General features: G+C 51.4%; 10 protein-coding genes across 10 annotated transcripts; 3 read left to right on the top strand and 7 right to left on the bottom strand.

Annotated features, from left to right (window-relative positions):
- Nucleotides 1-77: 77 nt before the first annotated feature.
- N7468_003644 (putative C2H2 finger domain protein) lies at nucleotides 78-440 on the bottom strand (the record flags this gene model as incomplete). Its single annotated transcript, XM_058472941.1, has 1 exon — nucleotides 78-440. One exon carries the CDS (start codon nucleotides 438-440, stop codon nucleotides 78-80), a length of 363 nt encoding a protein of 120 aa, XP_058331944.1.
- A 122-nt stretch (nucleotides 441-562) lies between these two features.
- Nucleotides 563-856, bottom strand: N7468_003643 (uncharacterized protein; the record flags this gene model as incomplete). The annotated part of the gene is made up of 1 exon (XM_058472940.1): nucleotides 563-856. One exon carries the CDS (start codon nucleotides 854-856, stop codon nucleotides 563-565), a length of 294 nt encoding a protein of 97 aa, XP_058331943.1.
- Nucleotides 857-863: 7 nt separating this feature from the next.
- On the bottom strand, nucleotides 864-2,375 carry N7468_003642 (uncharacterized protein; the record flags this gene model as incomplete). The annotated part of the gene is made up of 1 exon (XM_058472939.1): nucleotides 864-2,375. One exon carries the CDS (start codon nucleotides 2,373-2,375, stop codon nucleotides 864-866), a length of 1,512 nt encoding a protein of 503 aa, XP_058331942.1.
- Nucleotides 2,376-3,360: 985 nt separating this feature from the next.
- N7468_003641 (nitrilase) lies at nucleotides 3,361-4,530 on the bottom strand (the record flags this gene model as incomplete). Its single annotated transcript, XM_058472938.1, has 3 exons — nucleotides 3,361-3,602; nucleotides 3,658-3,985; nucleotides 4,102-4,530. 3 exons carry the CDS (start codon nucleotides 4,528-4,530, stop codon nucleotides 3,361-3,363), a joined length of 999 nt encoding a protein of 332 aa, XP_058331941.1.
- Nucleotides 4,531-5,168: 638 nt separating this feature from the next.
- On the bottom strand, nucleotides 5,169-6,013 carry N7468_003640 (uncharacterized protein; the record flags this gene model as incomplete). Its single annotated transcript, XM_058472937.1, has 3 exons — nucleotides 5,169-5,501; nucleotides 5,542-5,908; nucleotides 5,976-6,013. 3 exons carry the CDS (start codon nucleotides 6,011-6,013, stop codon nucleotides 5,169-5,171), a joined length of 738 nt encoding a protein of 245 aa, XP_058331940.1.
- Nucleotides 6,014-6,498: 485 nt separating this feature from the next.
- N7468_003639 (uncharacterized protein) lies at nucleotides 6,499-9,089 on the bottom strand (the record flags this gene model as incomplete). Its single annotated transcript, XM_058472936.1, has 2 exons — nucleotides 6,499-8,492; nucleotides 8,531-9,089. 2 exons carry the CDS (start codon nucleotides 9,087-9,089, stop codon nucleotides 6,499-6,501), a joined length of 2,553 nt encoding a protein of 850 aa, XP_058331939.1.
- Nucleotides 9,090-10,060: 971 nt separating this feature from the next.
- N7468_003638 (uncharacterized protein) lies at nucleotides 10,061-10,267 on the top strand (the record flags this gene model as incomplete). Its single annotated transcript, XM_058472935.1, has 1 exon — nucleotides 10,061-10,267. One exon carries the CDS (start codon nucleotides 10,061-10,063, stop codon nucleotides 10,265-10,267), a length of 207 nt encoding a protein of 68 aa, XP_058331938.1.
- A 278-nt stretch (nucleotides 10,268-10,545) lies between these two features.
- On the bottom strand, nucleotides 10,546-13,744 carry N7468_003637 (uncharacterized protein; the record flags this gene model as incomplete). Its single annotated transcript, XM_058472934.1, has 3 exons — nucleotides 10,546-10,743; nucleotides 10,775-13,584; nucleotides 13,651-13,744. 3 exons carry the CDS (start codon nucleotides 13,742-13,744, stop codon nucleotides 10,546-10,548), a joined length of 3,102 nt encoding a protein of 1,033 aa, XP_058331937.1.
- A 598-nt stretch (nucleotides 13,745-14,342) lies between these two features.
- N7468_003636 (uncharacterized protein) lies at nucleotides 14,343-14,579 on the top strand (the record flags this gene model as incomplete). The annotated part of the gene is made up of 1 exon (XM_058472933.1): nucleotides 14,343-14,579. The coding sequence occupies one exon, from the start codon at nucleotides 14,343-14,345 to the stop codon at nucleotides 14,577-14,579; it is 237 nt and encodes a 78-aa protein (XP_058331936.1).
- Nucleotides 14,580-15,381: 802 nt separating this feature from the next.
- N7468_003635 (bifunctional carbamoylphosphate synthetase/aspartate transcarbamylase) lies at nucleotides 15,382-22,144 on the top strand (the record flags this gene model as incomplete). Its single annotated transcript, XM_058472932.1, has 4 exons — nucleotides 15,382-15,991; nucleotides 16,055-18,690; nucleotides 18,747-22,034; nucleotides 22,088-22,144. The coding sequence occupies 4 exons, from the start codon at nucleotides 15,382-15,384 to the stop codon at nucleotides 22,142-22,144; spliced, it is 6,591 nt and encodes a 2,196-aa protein (XP_058331935.1).
- Nucleotides 22,145-22,502: the final 358 nt, after the last annotated feature.

Below are 22,502 nucleotides of genomic sequence, written 5' to 3'. Positions count from 1 at the left end.
TCACCAACCTGTTAGAAATGTCGAAGAGACAATGAAGGGGAAAAGAATAAGAGACAGGAAACACAGAAGCACTCGGACTAGGCACGCGAGCCCAACAAATCCTCCAACGTTGTTTGTATGCTAGGAAGCTCACCAGACGAAGGTGCGGCTGGGCCGTCTCCAAGCTGCCAGGCAATAGGCTTGATATGCTTCTCGCGGGTATGTCTCCACATAGCTGCGGCCGGACGGGGAGTTTGGTCATCACAACCCTCCCATTGGCAGGTCAGGGAATAAGGGATATGTATCTTCAGACAGTGTGTCTGTAGAAAAGAAAGGTTGTGGAGCTCTGCCATGCAATCCTTCATACCGCACCGAAAAACAGGGTAGCTCGGAGGGCTTTCCGCATCGGTTTCGGAATGTGCCGCTTTCTTGGGCCGGCCAACACCACGTTTCGTCGACATCTCGAGAGGAGTCTCGATGACGACTTGTGGAGTAGGAGTAGGTTGATGTTTGGATTGCGGACTTTGCGACGGATGACGTATTTCGGGAATTTCCGAACTGAACGACCGTTGAACAGTGGTATTTAGTGGGACTTGCTCCTCCGGCTCCTGATGTTCGGATTGTGCTTGCGGCGTGAGAGGGGGTGAGCTCGAGAAAGGTGAGCGGAGGCTCCTGCAGGCTGCAAGGCAGGTTCAGGTTCAGGGGAGGCGGATGCGGATGAGATGAGAACAGGAGAGTCACGAACGGAAGAGGGAATAGGGGTAGAGTGGGGAGATGTTGGTTGAGGTGGGTGAACCTGAGGAGCAGCCGACAAAGTACCAATGGGAGCGGGAGCGGGAGCTGGAGCTGGAGGAGGAGCATTAAGAGCAGTAAACATAGTCGAATTAGGTTGCGGGGACGGTGGGCGGTGAGGCGCGTGGGGCGCGTGGGGCGCGTCGGTACGTGTCTTCAGAGACATAGAGTATACCGAGTCGATCAAATCCCAGGGAATTTTGTCCAGGTTGGCTTGCCACCCCGCGAAATGTTGACGCAAGGGGAGCCAAATGGCTATTCAGACCACCCATGGTCGGATGCTTATCTGCGGCCAGCAAAATATCCCGCGCAATTGTTTCCGGGTTGTACTCCGCGACCGGAGCCGCGTCAGAGAGTCTGAAGTCTTCGACAAGATCACGGTGTGCCATGTGGTACTTTAATGCTGCTGGGTTGAGCTGATATTTTGTTGGTTTCGCGGTATTCGGGCGGGGAATGTCTGAGGATTTCAGTTTCTCAGCTAAGGCCTTTCCTTTGCGTGAAGGATCATGCAACTCTCGAGGTCTTTTAGCGGCAGGTAATTTCTCTTCTCCCCTGGCACCAGATTCTGCGCGCGGCCGTTTATTTGGATCCGCCGATGGCAGGGCCGTGGGCTGCGCAAGAGATCCATCTGGCCTATACGGTGGTCGGGTGGATTGATTGTATGTAGGCAAGGGCAATCCATGCGGGATCTTCGGAGCACTGGATGACCGTTGAGCCGAGGAGGTGGGATTCAGATTGCTATTGAGTGATAGCCCTTGTCGACCTGTATCGGAATGCAAAAACCTCGGTGGAAGAGCCAGGTTGGGTGCTGAAAACAGGGTTGGGTGATTTGGCGTTGAGCCTGAAGACTTGGTTGACACTGAGATGTTTTGCTCTCCGCGTGCATCTGAAACGTGAGAGGCTCGACGTGTGGCCTGTGGGTGAGAATATGGTATCCTGGAGACAGTTGTACTCCCGGAACTGCCATTAGCCGCATGCATTCCAGGCGGATGTGACTGAGGGGCCATGGAGGATGGTCTTGAGGCAGGATAATGATGAACAAATCCGCCTAGAAGAGGTGCATATTGAGGTGTGCGGGAAAGATTCTGAGGGTCGGATTGTAGGTTATCCCCCATACTCTGAATACGCTGCTCCGGTGCCATGAATGCAAGTGAGTCGTAGCTGAGTGTCTCATTTCCTTGCCCAAGACCGCTCGCGTATTGGGCTTCAAGGCACGGGTAATGAACCAATTGCCCGTAAGGATCGATTGTGTATTGGCTTTGTGCTTGCGAGTGATTCGACGGCGTAGGACCGATGGATGATGGTTCAGCGGAATCGACACGGCGTGACGAATTTGGTGGGTAAGATAGCGGCGATGGGCCAAGTTCTGATGGTCTCACAATCCGAGGGGCCGGGCGACTCTCTGATGGCGCCTCTGGCTGAGAGTGGCGGCCCTTGCCACTGTCGGTAGAAGATACCTTATCTAGAGCCCCTTGCACAGCTACAGGGTCCCGACGAAAGGTCCCCCAGTTGCTCAAAGGTGATCTCTGCGCAGGCAACCTCCTAGTAGAGAGGCTCTGCGAGTGTAACCCCATTGCTCCACGGTCATTCCCAGGTTGTGCCATTGTGGGCCAATTATTGTTCGTATGCCATGGAATATGGGAATCCAGGGCCAGAAGAGCTTGTTTTATCAGTAGGAGCTTGGTCTGGTCTTCCTCTTGGCGAGTGCGTGCTGTTTATTTCGGGGAATAGGTAGGGCAGCATATCCTCTTGCATGGACTAATCCTGGAACATGACGATGTTCGAGCTATGCTCGCAGGCGGGGATGCGATCAATTCGTCTGAAGCTCTATCTCGAGAAGAGGTGGCCAGACCGGGCGGGCTGTCGCTGCTTCTTTCCTTCTTCGCTTTGGAACAAAGACTTGCACGTCGAGACTCGCGACCCGCGTCACTCGAGTTTAATCTGGAGAAGACCCAAAGAGGCAATGATCCGCGTCAAACAGAAGGCCTGTCAAGTAATATCACGTGATAGCACACTCAAAATGGATTTTTCCTTCGATTCCTCCAAGTCATATTCATTCTCCACCCACAGACGACCTCCTCTTCGCCATTCCCGACATATCAATCCCTGTCACCTACTCATTAAGTAACACTTTAGAATGAAAGTTATTTCCCTTTGCGGAAGCCTTCCAATTTCCGACCGTTCAGGTGTTGATGATGCACTTTGGTGTTTGGAAACCCAGGCTCCGCATCGTGAGCCTAACGTAGGGCATTTCACCTGTCGCCCTTGGGAGTGAATCCAAGCCCCAGCGTCCCTAGTTCCGCTATATTATCTCCTCGTCAATCCCGTTTCCACGGTTTCCATGGTTGGAGAGGTAAACGACTAGCGCAGAGCAAATTAAATCTCTACTGGTCATTGACCGGTTTTGCCGTCTCGCTTGCAGACCGACCCTGATGCGTTTGCCAGGAGGGCGTGGGTTTGATAGTGAGGTACATTCTGTTCAGTATGGTAGACTTCTATATACTATATAGCTGGACGATATCATACAACAAGCTCGTAGCCTCTGCAACAGCTGCATCGTGACTCCCTCGCCTGCAACGACCAAATCTGTTAAAAGGGCGGAGGGTTCAGGTCCAGGCCTTCTACCGAGAGTTTGAAAGCATCGTTCCTCGAGTAGCTGCCTGCCACATCCATGTCTAGCCTGCCTCGTTCGCAGTCCTCCAAATCAACCTCGGAGATGACCAGGCCGTCGCTCACTGAATCATCTGCGCTGACTTCCCAGATGGGACCCCCAATAACCTCACCTAGGGGACCGACGATAGATGATCCCCCTCGAGACACAAAGTGACTCCCTATGTCCGCATTAGTACGTGAAACATGTGAGCATGAGATCCGGGAAACAATTACCATCAGACGAGGCCTCTTGTGGGGCATTCTTGTCTGTGATCCAATTAGGGAGTTCATTATAGCGAACGCACTGGTTTGACGATAGGACGAAAGTTCGCCCTTCGCATCCAATGGTTCGCATAAGTGAAAGCCAAGTATCACGAGCATCTGCGGTTGGAGCAAGATAAAGATTGACGTTCTGAGAGTAGAGACTCTGGCGGAGAAGAGGCATATAGTTCTCCCAGCAGATGGCACCCCCAATCGTTAGCCTAACACCATTGATTTCGGTGGTGATCGCCTTCAGCGTCGACGCAGAGCCTTGGCCCCAAACCAAGCGTTCAGATCCAGTCTAGAGACTCGATTTGTATGAGCTATCAATTCTTATGTGATGCAAAGTATAGTTAGGCGTATGACTCACCGGCATAACCTTTCTCCTCTTCCCAGGACACCCCGAATCGGATCTACAAAGACCAAGGAGCAGTACAAGGTCCCCGCCGCTTTCTCAATGACCCCAGTAGCAATGAAGACACCGGTGTCCTTGGCAATTTGTTCCAGAGCCTCTCGAGTGCCATCACCGCGGTGGCTCTTGCCAGGAGCAGTGGGAAGCTTGCGCTCTACCCAATCGTCTCCAGCTCCGGCGGGAGTATCGCCTAGATCGACAGCAGATTGGAAATAATGCAGGAACTGGTCTCGGCCGTGAGCAGCACGCGCACCGACTGCTGCGCCAAAGTCACAGGTCCGAGGATATCCCCCAAGATAGGCCTCGGGGAAGAGAATCAGCTGCACGCCCCGTGACGCAGCATCTGTCGTGATCTGTTTTAACGCTGAGAGCGTTGAAGCTACGTCGTCACGAGTGCGGGCTTGGGCTGCGGCAATCGTGAGATTTTGAGGCATATTGTGTGAAATTCCCTGCTACCAAATGCACCAATTTGAGGGGAAATGAAGTTTCCCGAGTACAAGATCCGAGCGAGACCAGGTCTTGTCGGAACGGCAGTTCTATCCGGAACATATAACCCCACTTAAAGCTTGGCTTGACGCGACAGGGCGTGGGTTCATCCGGTAAGAGTCATCGTAGTAGATGCCAGGAGCTTTTTTGGTCCACGCAGCTCTAATGCCAAACGCAATGCATGCTGTAACCTGATGTGAGAAATACAAGAGTCCCGAGAGGCTTCAAGACAACATGTGTGCGTTCCCGAATCATAATACACGACTCTTCTCAACGTCCAATTAGCCAGTGCATGTGCTACTAGGTGTAGAGTCCTTTTGTCAAGTAAGTGATGACCGAGATCAATTCGCACTGCTTCCAAAAGGAGAAGTCAAATGTAATGTACATGAAAACCAGGTTGATTGATGCAGCTGGCAACAGGGTGAAGAAAGTAAACATCGTGACGGGCATAAAAAAAGTTAGAATAGGAAAAGAGACCCATGTTATAGTGGAATAGAGGGAACCAAAATCCAGACGCTGGGTTTGGCAACTGCCCCAGATCTTTTGGCCAAGCGTGGCTATGATCAGAGTCCGAAGGGCAATTGATTTACCCCGACTTCTTGCTGTGCCCTACACACTTTGACCACGCAGGAAGACCACAGCCAAAGCCAACAAACAAGTAGACCAGAAACACTACCACAAGTACCAGCAGAACCATCAACTTGATGTTCTTCCACCACATGCGCCGCCGTAGCCCCCGGCTTCGGATACGGAAATCGTGCGCACTACCGCCAAGCCGATCTGTCTTATCAACCAGCAGGTCAATCCGTTCCCCGCGCTCAAGCACCCGCTCAATATTCTCTGTCATGATATCGCGAACACTATCGATCTCGCGCCGCGCAGAGGCGAGCGAGTCTGCGGGTGGGGATGTGTTGTACGTCTGCAGAAGACCACGGAGCTCAGGGTTGAATGATGCGCACCCGTAGGCAGGAAGAGTGGAATAGTCGGTGCTCGACGGATCGAACGTTGACAGGAACTTCCGCTTCATCTCTCAGCAGATACGCGAACGGAATGCGTCGGCCTTGCTCGGCCGATGCGACCACGATGAAGCTTAGTGGCGCATACGAGTTTGGCTCGCTTCGTCCGGTTTGATCACCGGTCGAGCCGCCGGTGGGTGAGTCGGCGATGTAGTGCACGAAAAGGCGCTCATGGGTATATGTGAGCTTCTGCGGCTTGTCATGGCTGATCTTGGGGAGAATGATGGATGCCAGGGAGGAGGCCGCGGTTGAAGAGGCGCCTGGAGAGGTCTGGTCGGCGAGGATAGTCGTACGATAGGCAATACAAGAGCTTGGTATGAAGTGGTCAGAATCATTGATGCACGATGCCTATGACGCTATCTTGGGTGAAGACTCACTAGAGCAAGAAACTTGGGGGCTTCGAAGAAGAAGCCATAGTGAAGAGTCGTGCTGATAAGGAGAATTTGACTATGCGAGTATCAAGGAAAGGAGATTCGAGATGGCACCTGGAAGACTCCAAAGCACTGCTCAGTGGGAGATCTCGAATTTGAGCTTCCCGGTTCCAACACGAAGATCGCTTAGTCACATGTCGATCCTGCCTGCCAGGGGTCGCCCCACATAGTTAACTATGCATCCTACAAATATTGAACTCTGCAACGTCCCGTCAATCTACAATGAAACACCAAGTTGGTCATGAACGCTTATGAGGAAGCATTCGATACTACGTCCATACCTTGTCCAAACTTACATATGACTAGTCAAAATAAGCGCCTTGGAGGCTCTTCATAACAAAAGTGACGATGGGAATCTGGCAGCTGGTAGCAAGTTTGCAATTTGGAAAGTCGTCTCACAAAGGATATCATATCGTTTCATAGATCTCATGGCGCCATTAGAGCTCTGAACTCTTTTCCTCCGTTGCAACTAGGCTTCGTCGTTGCTTAACATGTCAAAGTCATCAGTGTCGCTGATTTCATCTTCTTCAACCAGTTCCAGTTCCAGTTCCATTTCATCGTCAGACAATGCAGAGAACCGGGACGACTCCTTTATGGTGACGCTGACGCCGCTGCTGTTATTGTCATTGTTATTTGTGGGGGTTCCCTGGCCAAAATCACCGTTGAGCACGTCGTGGGTCATTAAGGCGCTCTCTGAAAGCTGCAAGCCGCCCAAGTCGTCCTGGAATGGCCCAAGTGACTCCACATCAGAGACATGGGAGAATGTGGCAGCATGTGAGGCTCTCTGGACAGTACTCTGAGCTTCGCTTCGTGTGATCTCGGAGATGGTATGATCGTCAGAGAAAGAGCTGGGTGTGTCACTGCTAGCATGAGCCGCAGGCCCCGCTGAAGAAAAGCTTCCAGTCTCGAGCACTGGCAGTACAGGATCGGTGAAAACACCACCACTTCCGTCGTCATTACCACCAGCCCATAGAGGCATATACCGCCATTCATTTTCCGTCAAACTAGCCAAATTATGGGTTGCTGAGAAAGGAAAACTAGTGCTGTCGTTTTGCAAAAGTTTCTGAGAATGACTGCGGATGAATGCACATACGGCCGGCAGACATTCTTCGAGGCAAAATAACCTCCATTTGTTGCTATCAGTCAGGTTTTCATTGCCCGTAGCACTTTTGACGTGCGCTCCGAGGCCATGATACGTGTTCTTGAGAGGCGTCTCTGTTCCTCCTGTCCCCCGTGGTCTGATTGGGAGGTGAGAGAGCAGCCTTTCACGACGCTCTCCGAGATTAAGTCTATTTGATCCAATGTCAAAGTTTGCCTGGCTGGCGTTTGTTGTTTGCGTGTCTGTCATCGAGATTTTTTCATCTTCTCCATTTCCCGCCGGCTCTAATGAATTTGACTGGGCTGGCTCGGTGGCCTCTTCTGACCATTTTCGTAAATTCCCGCTGGTATTGGCGATTGCGTTGAGCTGATTTACATGCTTTGCCATTTTTTCGTAGGGGAAGTATTGCAATTTGGCATCTCCTTGATCTTTGAAAGTTGATAGGCCTCTACCAAGTGCTTGAACTGAACTGTTGAGCTTCCTCAACGCTTTTGGAAGCCCTTCTGGAAACGCTTTCGAAAGACCATCAGATCCCAAGTTGATTTTCGATAGATCATCCCAGAATGCACGGCAAAAGATGCGCTGAAGTAACGCATCTCCAAAGTACCTATGCTTGGATTTACCAACACTATCCCGCGGCTTCGCATGGCAGCATCTGACTGGGTCGTCAGCCCGGGCAAGGACTAGATTGATTCCAGAGCGGATGAATGTTTTTAATAAGTTCATAAAACCCTTTATCAGAAGTTCTTCGTCTGGGTACTTCCGCATGTATCGGATTAGAGTAGCGACTTCTGATATCTTAGATAGCCAAGGCATCTCCTTTCCAATGAGGAAAAGGAAATGATTGGTGATCCGATCGGCAAAAGCTTTGCTGGCATATTGAATGCGCTGAATCTCAGTATCGTCTAGGCCACCTTTCATGAGAGAGTGGGAGAATCTGTATTGCCATTCTTCGGATGGCATGAGAGGAGCAGGCCGGATGGTATCAAGGAGCGCCTCATCGCAGACCAACGCCGTGAATGCATCCTGGAAAAGGTTGACAGATTTAGTTCCACAAGCCACTCGGTAAGCAACATCAGGGTGAATCTCAATGAAATTGCAATTTGTCGACTCATAAAACCATGAGACGATCCACCCGCTAATGGACGGAACGGTGACCACGTCGAAGAGTTTGGCGACGGCATAGAAGGTCCAAAGCTTGCAAGGGGTATCAAGAGTGACATCTAATCCATGAAGGACAACAAGAACGTTATCAATGCCCTGGAGGTGGCGTTTTGCAGAGTATTCCAACGGGACTTTGTAATGGACATCATCGTCATCATCATCATCATCATCATCATCGTCGTCGTCATCGTCGCCGTCGTCTTCGTCATCATCATTTTCACTAGGCCCGCTAAATCACCAGCGTATGTTAGAGCTACATGAGCCGCTTTCTTCTTGGTTTTTCCCACTGACCCAATGACAAGATCGTCGGTATCGTACACCACCGTGTGAGACATCGGCTGTTCCGCAGTTACAGAGGTACAGGTTCTCTCAACTTCGTCTTCACCACCGACGCAAGATTTGGGGAGTTTCCACCGTTTCTGTTGCGATGCCCAGGACAAAATCCCTTTAGGGCAAGTCACCTCTGTCATGTGGAGGATAGCTTCATCTTCTAATGAAGGGGGTGTCAAGTCAATCACATATCGAATACCATCAGGCAGCTTTTCAGACAAACCCCGCTGTCGACGAACACGCTGTTGAGCACGGGGTGTAAAGCATCTGGCAAGATACTCAGATCCAGTACTCAATAGATTGTAACTACGAACGCGATGAGGGACAGTAGGAGTTGCAAATCTGTGCTGATCTTCTGGCGCTGGATCGATGAAGACCAGTGTATCCGCGTCGTCCAGAAGTAGAAGCAGAGGAATAGACCTCCATTTTCGCGCTTCCTGGTCTTTATGGCAGCCCAAACTAGACATCTTGGAGATGTACGACATGGAATGGGATCGTTGAAAAACTGTAAATCTTCGAAGATGGAAAACGAAAAGGAGAAAAGCGAGCGATGAGAAGCGCAAGGCTGTGGGGGAGGGGCGGAGTAAGAGGCTCTGCAGAAATGTTGCCTGGGGTATCCTACCAATCAAATAACGCTGTCACCGCCCCATGCTGTCTGGGCTGCGGATCTTTATTTTACTGCTTTATAACCGAGATTCGCTAGTAGAAGTAAGTATTTACGCTAGATGCAAATGTGTAGGACCCCAGTGGTTTTATTGGCCATGATCCTATCCGTTCATTCAGTTTGCTACTTGCATTAAGTCGCTCAGTCATTAAATGCATCGTGAGGACATTACCTGATGTAGCCATATCTATTCCGTGTCAGGTCTAACTTCAAAGTTTTGGATCTATTCACAATGCCAGCACCAAATGTTGGAGCGTTAAGTGGTAGCCCTGGAATGTAATGGGGAGGTTTCGCAAATCCATGATAATTCTGAATTTTGGAAAGGAAGCCCTTGTTGATATGGATTCAGACAACCCGGGAGTCTATCCCAAATATTTACTGGAGTGTACGCAGGATACTTTCGTCACCTGTGGCTCCACGTCTGCCAGTGGACCCACGGACCCGCCCACATCAAACCTTGGGACCTTCAACTTCAACGGGGAAGCTCTACAGGGGCAATCAACGTATGAATGCGATCATGAAAATTGCCACCGCCCATTGTAGGGCATGCCTCAACTGTTCAAGTTTGAACTAAACCCTTCTTCACATCCCCAAAGCAGCAATACACGCCGCTTCTAAGAATGGCTGTTTACACAAAGTCTGGCGGTCGCCAACATTTGAGGTAAGCACCAGCCACAAAGCCTTGGTATAATCTTGTCTCACAACATGGCTCTATGAAGATCGAGCTCGATTGCGATCATCAGCGTCTGTGGCGTTGTTGGAGGGGCTTGGTCAATGTTTCGATTGATGGCGCCACACAAGAGGACCGTCTTTACCGAGGTGGATGCGTTCGAAGGAGGCAGCTTTGATCAAACGAACGTGGGCAACCGGACAGCCCGGTCACCTCGCTTCGGAACTCCGAAGCCCCATGCCCATCTGGACGACATTAAAAGGGAGGCTCAAAGGGAAGCTAAAAGGGAAGCCGAGGCCAAAAAGCATTGAAGGATTGATAGGCACATCTGGATACCATATGATATGACAGCATAAGCCCTTGCTAAGGCATTACTCCGGTGGAACTTGACGGGCTTATATGGTTAGATTCCCTAGTACCGGCTAAAATACAGCGTATAATCTCAGAATGTGTATCAGATAATAAGAAAGGACCTTGGAACACACCTCTGCAGTAAAAACAAAGCCGTCCACCCAGTGTATACACCATTTGTAAATGTACATGTCGCAAGAGGTTGGCACGTCAACATGCCCACACCTACTCATGCGTGTTAATCTTCCATCTTGGCCGGTCCTTTGTCCCGACCAGTACGACCCTCACGTCCATCAGGTCTGCCCCGCTTACGGTCTCTCTTGTCCTTCTTCTTCTTGTCCTTGGGGGCTTCGTGGACATCATCTAACCAGCTCAGACTGCGGCTGGAGTTGCTTCGTCGTAAGTCCTTAACTTCCTTAATCACCTCTCGGAAGCCCTCTTCAATGTTGTTCATTCGTGCAAGGGACCAGCTTGCTTAGCATGTCCTGGGTCCGATCAGGGGCATCACGATGTGGTTGCCCAAATCCAATCTGGGTATTGAAGCTCGAAGGAGCCAACCCTTGGAAGCCCCCTGCAACAGCCTTGTTGTCTCCAAGGTCCGAGCCAAGGTCAAAAAGCAGCGGCCGTTGGGGCCGACGGGACGAAATACGGTCAGAGATGTAAATACCTTCAACTTCTGGAACAGACATTGGATCCGCAAGAGAGGCAATACGAGCTTTGGCCGCGGTCGCTGAGTGTCGCTTCATGGTGCCCTGGTCCACAGAGACCGAGAGAGCTTGTCGGCGATCATCAGCTCCGCTTCCATCATCACCATCATCATAATCTTCTTCTTCTTCTTCTTCATGATCATCCGAATTGTCACGGCGCGAGTGTGGGAGCATTGTTCGCCCCTCAGTTTCCTCGGTCAGAGAATCGGCTGGGTTATAGAGCATAGTAACACTAGATGCTGTACGTAAGTGCTTGGACCGGCGGACGGGGCTCTCGCGCCGCGAGAACAGCCGCGCAGTGGATGGTCGAGAGCTGTAAAACTTCGGTGTACTCTTTTCGGTGCTGCCTATGGGTTGATCGTCATCGGTCATGGCTGCTTTTTCAGATCCATCCTCATGCGAGCCATCGTCACTGTCAAGCTCGTCGTCCCCTTCCATATCCGTATGCCGAGAGAGTTGGGGAGATCGGGCCGGTGAAGCAGAAATTGGTCGACGCGGTGCAAAGGCCGGACTGGCAATATTGGCCATCCGATCCTCTGGATTAGACGCAACGGAGCGAGTGGTTTCTGTGAAATTGCGCCCTTGGGGACCAAGGCGCTTCCGAAGGAGGAATTGGGATCGTCGCATTGGCATATCAAGACGGTCGTCCACGGCCGAGTCTTGTTCGTCTGGCGCATGAACAGGGCCCGATCCAATTTTCTGCATCCAGTCTTTGATTACATTATTCACCTGACGCTTCCGTATACTACTCGGACGCTCCCCGAGTCGATCCTCGCCGTTTGGCCGTCGGAAGACCTCCTCTAGAGCCTGATCCTTTTGATAAGTGGCAATAGACGGTTCTCGTACCAGCCGCGGAGCCCGAGTGTTGAATGAATGAAACCGACCAGGCCGCCATGGCCTAGACAAATCATTTGCAGGAGCTGGATCAACAAGATCCATGGCCTCTACCACACGCGCGCTGAGAATAGTTTTCTCGTAAATGCAGATAGTGAACAGAATCGGCGCATGCGTAATCTTAATGATTGTTCGGTTGAGCTTGATGAACTGGCGGAAGGAGATAATATAGCGGGCCGGAGTAACAAGCCAAGAAATGACATTCGTCGGCGCTACATAGGAGAAGAGGGCATCGGACTTGACCATAGAGATCGTGTTTACGGCAAACAAGAACTGATGCTCTTGATTCGCATTTTGAACAATGCGCATGAAAGAGTTTGTCAGAACCGTAATCAGGATGGTCACAACCACGAAGTGACAGATGAACAGGAACACTGTAAGGATAGTTCTCCCCAGGACGTTATATTCATCCCACATGGACCATGCAGTCGGGGTGAATCCCATCAGCATCTGGAACAGGCCATATGCGACCGCATTTGGAGAGTTCTCGCTTCCAAATGACAGAAAAGCAACGAAAAAGCCGCTACATGCAATGACAATAAGAACGAAGACAGCAATGAGATCAGAGGCCATGATGCGGAAGGCGATCAGAAGCTGGGAGAAGTAGCGGTAGTGGTCGAGAACCGAAAACAAACGCGGGAAGAGAAGAACCGCATTAGCCGCCAAAACATCGTACGCCTGATTCGCAACTTGCTGGTTTCGAGGGTAGGTCAAGAAGGCACCGTAGACCCGTAGGGAGCAGTAAGCAAAGAGTAAAAGCAAGATCCCCAGATCAAAAAGGTTCCAGAAGCTCATTAAGTAGAGGCTGAATCCTTGTTCATTGAACCCGACTATTTCATCAAGCATGAACCCAGCACTCCAGAACCAAAACACAATCTCGAGAGATGTGATTGGCCTACTCCGTTCCTGCAGGACAGCCAGAAACAACCCCAAAAGAACTGCGAACGAGAGAGTGGAGAGGAATTGTCGATATCGCGGGACTCGTAAGCGCGAGAGTTTGAACAACGAAGCATCCCTGGGGTTGTACAGCGTGACGGAGCGTCGAGGAGCTGGGTTGGTCGGAATATGCGACTGCATGCCATTCCTATCTGTTGATGTTCCGTAATTCAAGTTTTCAGTGGACGGTAAGACCTGGCGATGCAGGTGATCGGCGGCAGAATGGAAAACGATCGTTCCAGCCCAAATGGCCTCCAGTTGCTGGACCACAACCGGATGGGCAAAAAAACGCTTTGCCTGAGCGCGAATGGCAACTTCTAGGCAGGATATCCGGCCTGTGCCCATCGGTCGCTTTCCTTGGGTTCCTGGATTCCATGCGATAGAGGGATCCTGGCCCTGAAGTGGGTAAAACTCGTACGACAATGCATCGATCAACTCCCGAGTTGTGTAGTCTCGCAATAGCTTAATTGCAAGCAGCTCGCTAACCATAGCCCGCGTTTGGCTGGCACCACTATTGCCAGGGTTTGTACTGATTTCTTTGTCGAACTGCAAACAGTTCGCCATCAACGCGTAAAGCGTTGCTCTCGAGAAGTGTTCGGACATTATTTGCTGCTGGATAGGCTTAATCAGGAACTGCGAAACCTGCGGCGAGCGTAATTGGTCCCATGTTAATGTTGTCTCACAGCGGTCAACAATTAAATGGCGAATGGCGTGGGTGATATCGTAGACGGGGAGAGCATCTATGAAATGATATGAAGTTAGCGTAATTCGCCAGATGAGTCGCGCATTCCAGTCGCCGACCATACCCAGGTGAGAAGCCGAGAATATTGGGAGTAGAGGGGTAGATTCCATAGGATGATCTTCCTCGTCCTCTTCATCTCGCGTCCAATTCTCATCCATATCCTCATCGATGTCATGCAGGCCTGAAAAATCGTTTTCGTCCGTGACTTCTCCCGCCTCGTGCAGATTTCGGGGACCGCGTCGCGCCGCGGCCCCGAACCATGGGGGTTGCCAGTAACCGGGGAAGAGAAGGGCGACCGGTCACTCTGCTTGCGCTTCCCTTTTGGGCGAAGCAAAGAGGCCAACATCGCGAAGGGAGGAAGAAGCCTCACATGCGCATGATCGACGTAGGGGGTTTGGGGGCGTGAAGGCTGCTTGAAAGAATAAGAATACGAATAGCGGAAGGGCTGGGGACGAAAAACAGCTTTGGAGCCCAGTGGGGGGAACGGACCTACTAAAAAAGGTAGAACCTGGAGAATCCCCAAGATAAGGACAGAGCTTGGAAACTCACGGGATGCAGGCCTACGTTCGTCGATCACAGTACGCTAGACGGAATTTAGACAATTTAGATCGTGGATAGATCACTTCCAACGTCATTGTACAGCCACAGGTGACCGAGCACCTTGCGAGCCTCGTGAGATCAAACAGTCGGCCGTTCGGCCGATTGACCATTTCCTAGATTGTCGGTGGGGTTACTACCAAGTAAAAATGCCTCCTAATGTACGAGAACACCCATAGACGGTATCATGTTGGGTTTGCACCACTACAAGTATGGTTCTATATCCATAATCATCAGAGCATCTGGGAAGCTCGATGCGGTCGGCTGAAGAGACCTTGGATCAACACGGCTACTCTCCCAAGGTTTGCATCTCAGGAATTCAGGGCTGTTACTGTTGATTTGATCAGACCTCCAGAGCAATGTATTGCGTGTACCCCACCCTGGAGTTCATCTTAAGAATGTCCTCCTGACCCAACTGGGATTAGTTAGTAAATAACCAAGCTTACGTTAACTAGTTATCGCATCTTATCGTGGCTGACCGCCTGCATGCAAAAGGCGCTGCAGGAGGGGAAGCAGAGGAAGCAGCGCTAAAGCGGCTAGGTATGCGCCGAAATCGGCACTATCGATCTGGAGGCAAATCTGCCACCATAGCTCGTAGATGGAACCCCTGCTGATGGTGAATGGGATATGGCGTTGGATCCTTATTGGAACCTATTGACGTGGTATGTCAAGGATCTTAAGACCTATCTTACCATTGAACCCTCCCCCCCCAGAGCGTAACTCGCGTCATCCTCGAGGTATAAATCTCTTAAGACCGGGGCGGTGAGCACCGAAAGCAGCTGCAAAACCCTAAACCAAAGTGGGTCATTTTTTGACTCAACACAGAAAATTTTCTGCCACCACCCGCTCGTTCTTTTCTTTCTCATCTCTCCAGCTCCTTGCAGCTGCTTCTGATTTCTTCTCCATTCCCCCAAATACCCCAGGAATCGAAAGATCCCCTGACTCCTCCCCAAAAATACAAAATAATACTGGCGAATGCTGTGGTAGAGTGCCTGAACCTCGCCTTCATTCGTCCTCGAGAGGACTTGTCCCCTCATTCTTTTTTCACACCCCTCTGTACCCTCGGTCGTCTCCAATTTTGCTCCTCACGAAGATTGGCCGATAGCTTCACGTCCTCAATTGGACTGTAAAGTGGTCGAATAATCTACGCTTCCCACGAAAAATTCCAAAACCAAAAAAAAAGAAAATCTCACACAAAATGGCGACTGTGAACACTGTCATTGCCCCGGCCACCATCCCCGTTCGGGGTGGAAACGAGCGCCTCATGGCTCTTGAGCTGGAGGATGGCACAGTTTACCAGGGATACAACTTCGGTGCGGAGAAGAGTGTGTCTGGTGAATTGGTCTTCCAGACCGGCATGGTTGGATACCCTGAGTCCATCACCGACCCCTCATACCGAGGCCAAATCCTCGTCGTTACCTTCCCCTTGGTCGGTAACTACGGCGTACCTTCACGGGAAGAGATGGATGAGCTACTGCAGACTCTGCCCAAGCACTTCGAGTCGAGCCAGATTCACGTTGCGGCATTAGTGGTGGCAGCCTATGCCGGCGAGGACTACTCACACTTCTTGGCCAAGTCTTCTCTTGGCCAATGGCTGAAGGAGCAAGGCGTCCCAGCAATTCACGCTGTTGACACACGTGCTTTGACCAAGCGTATCCGTCAAAAGGGTAGCATGCTCGGTCGCCTGCGCTTGCAAAAATCAGGCGAGCCCAGCAGCGTTTCCGGCGGCTTCGATGAGTCCAACTGGAAGTCACACTTTGAAGAGGTCGAATGGGTGGATCCCAACACTAAGAACCTCGTTGCAGAGGGTGAGTTACCCCATAGAAGAGTTGTCAGTGGCAAAACAATATCTAATGTTCCTTGCTATCTAGTTTCCATCCGTGAGCCTCGTGTCTTTTCTCCCCCAGCCGACGTTGCCCTTAAGCACCCATCAGGCCGACCTGTTCGCGTTCTCTGCTTGGACGTGGGTATGAAATTCAACCAGTTGCGCTGCTTACTCTCCCGCGGAGTTGAAGTGATGGTCGTACCTTGGGACTACGACTTCCCTACCCTCGCTGGAAAGGACTACGACGGTCTTTTCGTCTCCAACGGTCCGGGTGACCCTGCTACGCTCTCAAAGACGATTGAGAACCTGTCGAAGACAATCCAGGAGGCTCGTACCCCGGTCTTTGGTATCTGCCTGGGTCATCAGCTGATTGCCCGCTCTGTGGGAGCCACTACTTCGAAGATGAAGTTTGGTAACCGTGGCCACAACATTCCTTGCACAAGCATGATCTCCGGAAAGTGCCATATCACATCCCAAAACCATGGATATGCTGTGGACGCCTCTAGCCTGCAGAATGGCTGGGAAGAGCTGTTTGTGAATGCCAACGACGGCAGCAACGAGGGTATTCGTCACACCACCCGTCCCTTCTTCAGTGTTCAATTCCACCCCGAGAGCACTCCTGGTCCCAGAGATACCGAGTACCTGTTCGACGTCTTCATCAAGACCGTTCAGAACACAATTGCTTCCCCTGCTGCTCTCAACCAGCCTGTAGAGTTCCCTGGTGGCCTCAAAGAAGACAACCGCTTAGCTGCACCCCGTGTGCACGTCAAGAAGGTCTTGGTTCTTGGCAGTGGTGGTTTGAGCATTGGTCAAGCCGGTGAATTCGATTACTCCGGTTCTCAGGCTATCAAGGCTCTGAAGGAAGAGGGGATCTACACGATCTTGATCAACCCCAACATTGCCACCATTCAGACTTCCAAGGGTCTGGCTGATAAGGTGTACTTCCTTCCCGTGAACGCCGACTTTGTTCGCAAGGTCATCAAGCACGAGCGTCCAGATGCCATATATGTCACCTTTGGTGGCCAGACCGCCTTGCAGGTTGGTATTCAACTCAAGGATGAGTTTGAGGGACTGGGTGTTAAGGTCCTCGGTACTCCTATCGACACCATTATCACCACTGAGGATCGAGAGCTCTTTGCACGCAGCATGGACTCAATCAACGAGAAGTGTGCTAAGTCTGCATCTGCATCAACTCTCGAGGAGTCGCTGCGTGTTGTTGAGGACATTGGCTTCCCCGTCATTGTTCGTGCTGCTTATGCCCTTGGAGGTCTCGGCAGTGGTTTCGCCGACAACATGGATCAATTGAAGGAACTTTGCACTAAGGCATTAGCAGTCAGCCCCCAAGTCCTCATTGAACGCAGTATGAAAGGCTGGAAGGAAGTGGAGTACGAAGTTGTTCGCGATGCCCAAGACAACTGTATCACCGTCTGCAACATGGAAAATTTCGACCCTCTCGGTATTCACACCGGTGACTCAATCGTTGTCGCTCCTTCTCAGACGCTGTCAGATGAGGATTACAATATGCTGCGAACTACCGCTGTCAACGTGATTCGCCACCTTGGTGTTGTTGGTGAATGTAACATTCAATACGCCTTGAACCCTTTCTCCAGGGAGTACTGTATCATTGAGGTCAACGCTAGATTGTCTCGTTCATCTGCTCTTGCTTCCAAGGCCACTGGATACCCCTTGGCTTTCATTGCTGCCAAGCTGGGTCTTGGAATTCCACTCAACGAGATCAAGAACTCTGTCACGAAGTCCACATGTGCTTGTTTCGAACCTTCTCTCGACTACTGTGTTGTGAAAATCCCTCGTTGGGATCTTAAGAAGTTCACTCGTGTCTCAACCCAGCTTGGATCCTCTATGAAGAGTGTGGGTGAGGTGATGAGTATTGGCCGCACCTTCGAAGAGGCAATCCAAAAGGCTATCCGATCCGTTGACTTCCACAACTTAGGGTTCAATGAGACCAACGCCCTTATGTCTATCAAGGGCGAGCTTCAGACTCCGTCCGACCAGCGTCTCTTTGCTATTGCCAACGCAATGGCTGCTGGTTACTCTGTTGATGACATTTGGCAACTGACCAACATCGACAAGTGGTTTTTGAGCCGTCTCAAGGGCCTGAGTGACTTCGGCAAGTCATTGACTTCTTTCGACGCTTCTAGCGTGCCTCTTCCCATGATTCGTCAGGCTAAGCAGCTCGGTTTCTCCGATAGTCAGCTTGCCAAGTTCTTGAGCTCAAATGAATTGGCCGTTCGCCGCAAGCGTGTCGAAGCAGGCATTACCCCAGTCGTTAAGCAGATCGACACAGTCGCTGCCGAGTTCCCTGCGGTCACCAACTACCTTTACCTTACGTACAATGCCTCCGAGAGTGATCTGTCCTTTGACGATCATGGTATCATGGTACTTGGCTCCGGTGTCTACCGTATTGGTTCCTCCGTGGAGTTTGATTGGTGTTCTGTTCGCACTATCCGCACTCTTCGCGAGCAAGGTCACAAGACTATCATGGTCAACTACAACCCCGAAACAGTCAGTACTGACTATGACGAGGCTGATCGTCTGTACTTTGAGAACATCAACTTGGAAACCGTTCTCGATATCTACCAGCTCGAGACCTCCAGCGGCGTCATCATGTCCATGGGTGGACAGACCCCTAACAACATCGCCCTGCCCCTCCACCGCTTAAATGTTAACATCTTGGGCACATCCCCGAGATGATTGATGGAGCTGAGAACCGCTACAAGTTCTCCCGCATGCTGGACCGTATCGGGGTCGACCAGCCTGCCTGGAAGGAGCTGACCAGCATTGACGAGGCCCGTGCTTTCTGTGACAAGGTTGGATACCCTGTACTTGTTCGTCCGTCCTATGTCCTGTCTGGTGCTGCGATGAACACTGTTTACTCCGAGCATGACTTGGCAAGCTACCTAGACCAAGCTGCCGATGTTTCCCGCGAACACCCTGTGGTTATCACCAAGTACATTGAAAATGCCAAGGAAATTGAGATGGATGCTGTGGCTCGCAACGGTGTTATGGTTGGTCACTTCATCTCCGAGCACGTTGAGAACGCAGGTGTTCACTCCGGTGATGCTACTCTCATCCTGCCACCCCAGGATCTATCCGCGGAGACGGTGAGCCGTATCGAGGAGGCCACCCGCAAGATTGGTAACGCCCTGAACGTCACCGGTCCTTACAACATTCAGTTTATTGCCAAAGACAACGACATCAAGGTGATCGAGTGCAATGTCCGGGCTTCTCGTTCGTTCCCCTTCGTGTCCAAGGTCATGGGCGTTGATCTGATCGAGATGGCCACTAAGGCCATGATTGGCATTCCATTCACTGAATATCCTCCTGTGAACGTTCCTAAGGACTACGTCGGTGTCAAGGTTCCCCAATTCTCATTCTCGCGTCTTTCTGGTGCCGATCCCGTTCTGGGTGTTGAGATGGCTTCCACTGGTGAGGTTGCTTCGTTCGGTCGTGACAAGTATGAAGCCTACTTGAAGGCCCTCTTGTCCACTGGATTCCGCCTTCCTAAGCGAAACATCCTTTTCTCGATCGGTTCTTACAAGGAGAAGCTCGAGATGCTGCCTTCTATTCAGAAGCTGCACCAGCTTGACTATAACCTATACGCCACTTCGGGTACTGCTGATTTCTTGAAAGAGAATGGCGTTCCTGTCAAGTATCTTGAGCTGCTTGGCGGTGAGGAGGATGACATCAAGTCCGAGTACTCTTTGACCCAGCACTTGTCTAACAACCTGATCGATCTGTACATCAACTTGCCCTCCAACAACCGGTTCCGCCGGCCTGCCAACTACATGTCAAAGGGTTACCGCACACGTCGTATGGCTGTGGACTACCAGACTCCTTTGGTCACCAACGTTAAGAATGCGAAGATTCTGATTGAGGCCATTGCCCGCCACTATCCTCTGAACATTCAGACCTCCGACTTCCAGACCAGCCACCGTACCGTTGTTCTGCCTGGCCTGATCAATATCGCTGCCTTCGTCCCCGCCCTTGCCACCCCCGGTGCCAAGGACTTCGAGGCTGTTACCAAGGCTTCGATTGGCGCCGGTTTCTCCATGATTCGCGTCATGCCCGTCGGTGTCGACAGCTCTGTTACTCAGGCTAGTGACTTGAAGATTGTTCAGCAGAATGCCCAAGACAAGTCATACTGTGACTTCAATATTTCCGTTGCCGCTACTGCCACGAATTCCGATCAAATCACCCAGGTTACCGGTGAAGTTGGTTCTCTTTTCATCCCATTCAACCACCTTTCTGGCAATATCAACAAGGTGGCCACCGTGACTAACCACTTCGGTGCTTGGCCTTCAAGCAAGCCTCTGATCACCGATGCTAAGGGCACGGACCTCGCTTCCATTCTGCTGTTGGCCAGCCTTCACAGCCGCAACATCCACGTCATGAGCGTAACCTCCAAGGAGGACATCAAGCTCATCGCCCTGAGCAAAGAGAAGGGTCTGAAGGTCACTTGTGATGTTTCGATCTTCTGTCTTTTCCTCTCTCAGAGCGATTTCCCTACCTGCACCTCTTTGCCTTCGGCTGACGACCAGAAGGCTCTGTGGAACTACATGAGCACCATCGACGTTTTCTCCATTGGTAGCATCCCATACCAGCTTGCTGGCAAGGATGCCTCCCCTGATGTTGGCATTGCTGAATCTCTCCCGCTCCTCTTTACTGCCGTGGCTGAGGGTCGTCTCACCGTCGAGGATATCACTGCTCGCCTGTACGAAAATCCAAAGAAGATCTTCGAGCTTCACGACCAGGCCGATTCTTCGCTTGAGATTGAGATCGATCGCCCTTATCTGTTCCAGGCCCAGAGCTGGTCGCCATTCAACGGCAAGATGATGCGCGGCTCCGTCCAGCGTGTCACTTTCCAGGGTAAGACTTCCTGCCTGGGTGGTGCGGTTGTTGCCGATTCTCCTACCGGTGTGGACATGTCTTCTCACCGTATCGTTCCTGCGTCTCCTGTGCAAAAGCCCACGACTCCTATGGTTCGTCCTGAGAGCTCCTTCGACCGCCATGCTTCTATCTCCGGTACCCCCGGTCGCCGCACCCGAGCTTTTGATAACGTCCCGGTCGGCGAGCTTGGACCTCCCCTGTATGGCCCATCATCTCAAGTCTCGTCGGCGCTGCACGAGATGCTTTCCCGGTCTCCCTTCCGTCAGAAGCATGTGCTGTCTGTGAACCAATTCACCCGTGCCGACCTTCACCTGCTTTTCACCGTCGCTCAGGAGATGCGTCTTGGTGTCCAACGCCAGGGTGTCCTTGATGTCCTCAAGGGCCGTGTCCTCACTACTCTTTTCTACGAGCCCTCAACCCGCACCTCGGCTTCGTTCGATGCTGCCATGCAACGCCTTGGAGGCCGTACCATTCCTATCGCTACTGAGCACTCATCGACTCAAAAGGGAGAGAGCCTCCAGGATACCCTCCGCACTCTTGGATGCTACAGCGACGCCATTGTCCTCCGTCACCCAGATCCCAAGAGCACCGAGATCGCAGCCAAGTTCTCGCAGGTTCCCGTCATCAACGGTGGTAATGGATCTATTGAGCACCCAACGCAGGCCTTCCTGGATCTCTTCACCATCCGTGAGGAGCTGGGTACTGTCACTGGTCTCACCATTACCTTCACTGGTGACTTGAAGTACGGTCGTACCATCCACTCTCTGATCAAGCTGCTTCAGTTCTACGATGTTCGTGTCCAGCTTGTGTCACCCAAGGAGCTGGCTCTTCCTGAGGAAGTTCGCTCTCAGCTCGTGTCTTCCGGTCAGCTGATTGGCGAGAGCGAAGAGTTGACCCCTGAGATTGTCGCTGCCTCCGACATTCTCTACTCCACCCGGGTCCAGAAGGAGCGCTTCACCGACCTCGCTCAGTACGAGCGTCTGAAGAACAGCTTCATCATTGACAACGCTCTGCTCAAGCACGCCAAGAGCCACATGATTGTCATGCACCCTCTGCCTCGTAACGCAGAGATTGCCCCTGAAGTTGACTTCGACCAACGATCAGCCTACTTCCGCCAAGTATGTTCTGACCCTGTCTCCGTTCTACAGAATTCATGCTAATCAATCTACAGATGAGATATGGCTTGTACTGCCGCATGGCGCTGCTGGCCCTGGTCTTGGCTCCTTAAACCTTCCTTTTATTTATCTTGTCCACGACTGGGATCCCAGAAAAAGCGCCGTCGATTTTTTTTACGCATGCCATGTCTTTCCTTGATGTCATATTTGCAAAAGTTTCTGTCCGTTCGATGTCAGTGTTTCGTAGATGCAGCTGCATCGCATAGAACGTGAGCTGTATAGATTAGACGAATTTCCGTTACGTGAACTCGATGAATTGTTCAATGTATGTCTGTATATTATGTGTGATGTCATGTGTTACGTGTGATGTGTGTGATGTCTTGTGTTTGGCGTGCGTTGCGTTCGGTTGGGTTTTTGGCGTTCATGTCTTTTATTTTCTTTTTTTTCGGGCATTTTTCAGCGGTGGCCTTG

The sequence above is a fragment of the Penicillium chermesinum genome (genome assembly GCF_028974085.1).
Source record: "Penicillium chermesinum strain IBT 19713 chromosome Unknown utg000003l:1.0-5111272.0:1.0-5115320.0, whole genome shotgun sequence".
Classification (NCBI taxonomy): Eukaryota; Fungi; Ascomycota; class Eurotiomycetes; order Eurotiales; family Aspergillaceae; genus Penicillium; species Penicillium chermesinum.
This window is presented reverse-complemented; position numbering and strand designations above follow the sequence as displayed.